General features: G+C 41.8%; 1 protein-coding gene across 1 annotated transcript in view; it reads left to right on the plus strand.

The window, feature by feature from the left end:
- The window catches only part of cplx1 (complexin 1), a 33093-nt gene that overhangs the window by 23283 nt on the left and 4810 nt on the right, over positions 1-5000 (plus strand). Inside the window, exon 4 of the mRNA XM_027009655.3 lies at positions 2336-2511. Coding sequence (XP_026865456.1) covers positions 2336-2511 — 176 coding nt within the window. The remainder of the gene's footprint in view (positions 1-2335; positions 2512-5000) is intronic.

Raw genomic sequence — 5000 nt, forward strand, 5'->3', positions numbered from 1 at the left:
AGAATGCACAGCACTTCAGATCCAGAAGTTGCTAAAGGCTTTCAGTGAAGCAAGAGTATTATTCATGACATAAAATATCCTCCCAAACAGACCCCCCCCCAATCATATGTATATGTTTGAATAACATATACCATAAATGTAACCAGCCAAAGAAGAATCTTTCTGTGTTCCTGTAATTCTGCTGTCCCTCTGGGCATGCTCAGACTTTGACAGCTCATCATGGACAGCAGTGCAGTGCTATCTTTTGTCTAGCTATTGATCAGGCTAATCCAAACAGACTGGCGCCAGCATGACACATGAGCCATAAAAATAGCCGTGTAATTCTGTAAAGTGACTGCAGTGAATTTTAAAGTTGGCCATTTTAATTAAAGGTTTTCTGTTGAAATGATTTATACTGCCTTATTGTTGTGGTCACTTAAAATCATATGTCATTGTAACAGAGCAACGCTTCCAGATCAAGTTTCAAGTTCTCAGTTGCTTTTTGATACTGTTGCCCTATGCTACAGTGTAAAAAATCAACAAGCATGGTTGTTTCAACATAATTGCTTATTAAAACAAATCCCTAGTAACATCCCGTCTCATTCTGCTGATTAGCAGTATGTATATACTGTATATACAGTATGAATATGTATAGATGAGAGCAGGTCCTGACCCCAACCTTCCTATAAGGTCATAGCAGAAAGCACATGGACATGTGGTCACCCCCTCCTTCAGAGGGCAGAGCAGCCTGGCCAGTTTGCACAAATCGTGAGGATTGACTGGGCCTAATAGTAAAAGAGTAAGCCCTGAGATGGCTTCCAGGGAGGCCCAACACTCATTAAAATCAATTTCTTGAGCCCCAGGCAGCTGGAGGCTGTTGTTGCACAGGGTGAGCACAGGCCTTCATGCCCCAGGGCTGCTGGGTAAACGCCCTGTGTGCTGCTACAGCAGTCAAACCATGACCAGCAAACCCCCAGAGTGTAATGCACCGGCCGCCATGCATTTCCATGTAGCTGTGTCTCTTGCACAATCCTGAGTGCTAAAATAAACAGAGTTACATGAATTCCTGCAAAAGGTAAACCTACTCCAGTAGAGGGAAATTTTAGTGAAAAGTACCTCTGAAGAAGTTCTGCTAACAGTGATTGATGCACGTTGCTTGCAGTGACAAGAATGCACACTGCCTGAACTACCAGGATAGCTTTGAGATTTTCTGAGGACAAAATTCAACTTGCTTCTGGCTGAAATTGAAATACTGAAGTTTAAGGCCAGGTATACATGTTTTGGCATACAGGGAAATATCTAATTTATCGCAAAAAAATGAATTTGACATGTAAAAAATGAACTAGATACAGAAAATCGATTCTATTGGACTATGCAGTTCAGAGTTTTCCAGTGAGAGGGTTTTAATTAGGTTTGTTCCATTATTCTCTGAGACATCTGGAATGTTTTTCCACAATGCTGATATGCACCTGAGGAAACACTCTGTGGAAAAGCTCAGTGCTCCCTCCCCTGACGTTCACTGAATGTAGTTTCTATTAATGCATTTCGATGACGTGCTAATCAGCTTGCATTCACGGATATGATGAGTGAGATTGTGGGAGGACCTTATGAGTGTGCTTTTTATTTATTTTCATTATTGTCACAATCAATTATAGTGAATATTCAGTATTGTCAGATGATTACATTCAAACTGAATGCTTAGTTCATTTTATGTGCTATACTTAACACATCGACATCAGAGGCATTACGGTGATCTGTTGGATGACAGTCTACATCGTCCATCTGCCCAGCAATATGATGCCATGTCCAATATCCAGCATTGAGTGTAGAACTGAATGTGGCATTTTCTGTGGTACAATATGTCCATTCTTTTACTCATCACAAGCCTATAGAAACTGTGCATCGCAATACAAATTTACAAAAGCAGCCTAAGAGGCAGTAGTGAGCCTCACTGAAACACAACCTCGGCTAGCGATCAAATTTGGGGAGACGTGTCGGCTGTGTTCCTGATGAATGGAGGGCTGAGGTAATCAGAACTTATTATCTACCCGACCAAATCCTGCAGTCCCTCTCACTGTGTTAATGGATCCCTTTGTTGTAACGTTCTGACCCATTCTTTCTTTCTGCCGCCCTGTCCTGTTGAAAAAGCCAGCGGTGGCCACTGTGGGGGGCAGAGGGTAAAACGAGCAGATGAGTGCCGCTGCCAATTCATTTTCCTTATTTTAACTCACGCTGTGCCGAAGGGAGCTCACAGCACGCTGTCTCGTATTGTGTGATTTAGGCGTTGGAAGTCCTATGACTGATATCCGGTTTCTCCTTCTTTCTTTCCTTCTTTCTTTTCCCCTCTCCTGCAAAGGGGCGACCAAAGACATGGGCAAAATGCTGGGAGAAAAGGAAGAGAAGGACCCTGACGCTGAGAAGAAGGAGGAGGAAAGACAAGAAGCCCTCCGACAGCAGGAGGAAGAACGGAAGGCTAAATATGCAAAAATGGAGGCAGAAAGAGAATCGATCCGACAGGGCATCCGGGATAAGGTAGGGAACCCAAGGAAGGCATGACCAATATATCGTCTGGAATTTAAGAACCACTTAGGGGCATTGCTGAATCAGCATAGATACATATAGTTATCTAGAACTAAAACTACATAGCTATATCTATATATACCATCACTTAATGTAATTCCAACAAACTAGTTTGTAATATTTCGCTCAGAAAAGTTAACATAAGAAGAATGAGCATTTTCTCCCGGTGCTGGATCTGAGCCAAGGTAAGAGCAGAGCAGCTGCTGAGCTGTAGGCTACGTGCCAGGCTAGAAGGGCCCTGGGGCTACTGGTTTTGTCCAGAGAAAAGGAGAAATGACAGTTCAGACTGGCCAAGCATTTCATGTGGCATGAGGGAAAGACTGCGCTGGACGTCCCCTTCTTACATTGCCAAACTGCCCTTTTCTCAACGCGACACCGTGGATGGACAGTAAACATGGCCACTTTGACACCCTGAGCCTCTAAGGGTTTAAAGATTTTTTTACAAGAGGATTATTACAGAATTGCTTATATTCCTATTTAAGAAATGCTATTAAGTCATTTTTCTAGCATTTGTGCACAAAAATAATTTTGCGCCAATTAATCCTTAATGCTATTCTCATACTGTAGATTATAGTAACAACAGACACCTAAAAAGGTTACTGCCATTTTATCATCATTTGCTTGCCTGATTGGTCTGGACTCATAGCAAGCCAATAAGCAAATATGCACATCTCTATCTACGCACTATGTCCATTTCAGTCAAGCACATAGTGCTATTTTCTTGAAATATCAGTAATACTATTTGAAACTGACCCACCAATGCATAATAATGTAACTTAGACATGATGTAACTTAGCTAATAGTAATAATGTAACTTAGCTAATAGTAGTTGTGCATGGAACCACAAAACGGTGGCTCCATCTCCTACTGTGACCTAACTGAGCTTGATTAGAAAAGATGAATTTCTATGGAAAGCTAAGTGGGATGTATTGGGAGGAATGTGACTGGAATACTGAGGAAGCCCCATATCTGCTGAACTTTGCATGCTCCCAGCCCCCCACCTCCATTGACTTATGCATGTCAAACCAAGGCCCCTTCCCCTGTACCGTATAACGTAATAGTGATTCTCAGAACACGGGGTCTAAGATGGCGTTGCCAGTGGACGGGTCAGTGGAAACATGAAATCATTCGCAGGGCGACTGAGCACATCTGATACCTTTTGCAGTCAGCAGAGGCAGAATTATCTATATTTGAATCCATTTATGGATAGCAAGCTACATTTTTGTGTCACTGGAAAGTCATAGATTTATATTCCACTTGGGTGTAAAGGATTCAGACATCAATCAGGAAAGACAGTATAGTAGTATAGTCCACCCCACCCCACCCCCTCCCACACATACACACACACACACACTCACACTCACACACCCCATGATGTTGTTATTTACTAGCAAGGCCATTATCTGTTAATCCATTTCACCAGTCAGTGAGTGAACTCCTGCTGGTCAGTATATAGTTTTCCTCATGGTTTCCTAACGCTACATTTCCACTATGCTATATATACAAGATCATCCAAACTAATGATAAGCGCATGCTTTTTTGCTGCCTAAATCTGAAAAGTGCAGTTTCATCAATCACTGTTCAGATCTGACTATTTCTGAAAATTTTGTATTCAAATCCCAAACATGAGCCAGTACAAGAATCAAAGACAAACAAAAATAGATTACCTTCTGTGGCTTTTGAGCCACGGACCCCTGGGACAAAAAACAAAGAACATGTGGATCGTTTGTCATATATACACATGTAGAATGGATTCACCTTCTCTGCCAATATTGGGAATAAAATTTCATTGTAAATAAACAAGTGCATATAATTCGAATGATGCTGAGCTGAAGCTGAGAGAATGACTAAGCTAACTGTTAGGACAGTGGAACAATCAGGCAGCTTTGCCAGGTGGCTCGCTGCCATGCAAGGGGTGTGCATGCAACTCTTTGCCAGTTTAGTGGTAGATTGTTTCAGCCCTGTTGCAAGTCCACGCTGTGAAACTGATTCTGAGGCAAACACAATCTGAGACCTCTACTTCGTACCCATTCGTTCTGTAATCAGACGAATACAGTCTGAACTCTCCACTTTAAGGGCTGAGCCTTTTTCCACACGGTGTGCCTTCTTTTTCATCTTTGTTGCCTTGCTCACTTCATAACTGCATTGTAACGTTATTACATAACAAGGCTTGATGTTTATGTCTGGTTCTGGTAAGGCTCATATATATCTCTTGCGAATGCACACTGCAATTACAAGCCAGTCCAGCCTTTACTAAGATAAAATGTGTTTGGAGGATCTTTACAAAGATTACAAGTGTTTGGACAATCTTTACTAAGATCAATTGTCTGGACAATCTTTACTAACATTACATGTGTCAGGACAATCTTTTGGACACACAATGAAGTCCCAACTGTGAGTTAGCATTTAGTACTTGGTTCTCCATAGAAAATAATTTTAGT

The sequence above is a fragment of the Electrophorus electricus genome, chromosome 4 (genome assembly GCF_041902795.1).
Source record: "Electrophorus electricus isolate QZ-2024a chromosome 4, ASM4190279v1, whole genome shotgun sequence".
Taxonomy (NCBI): Eukaryota; Metazoa; Chordata; class Actinopteri; order Gymnotiformes; family Gymnotidae; genus Electrophorus; species Electrophorus electricus.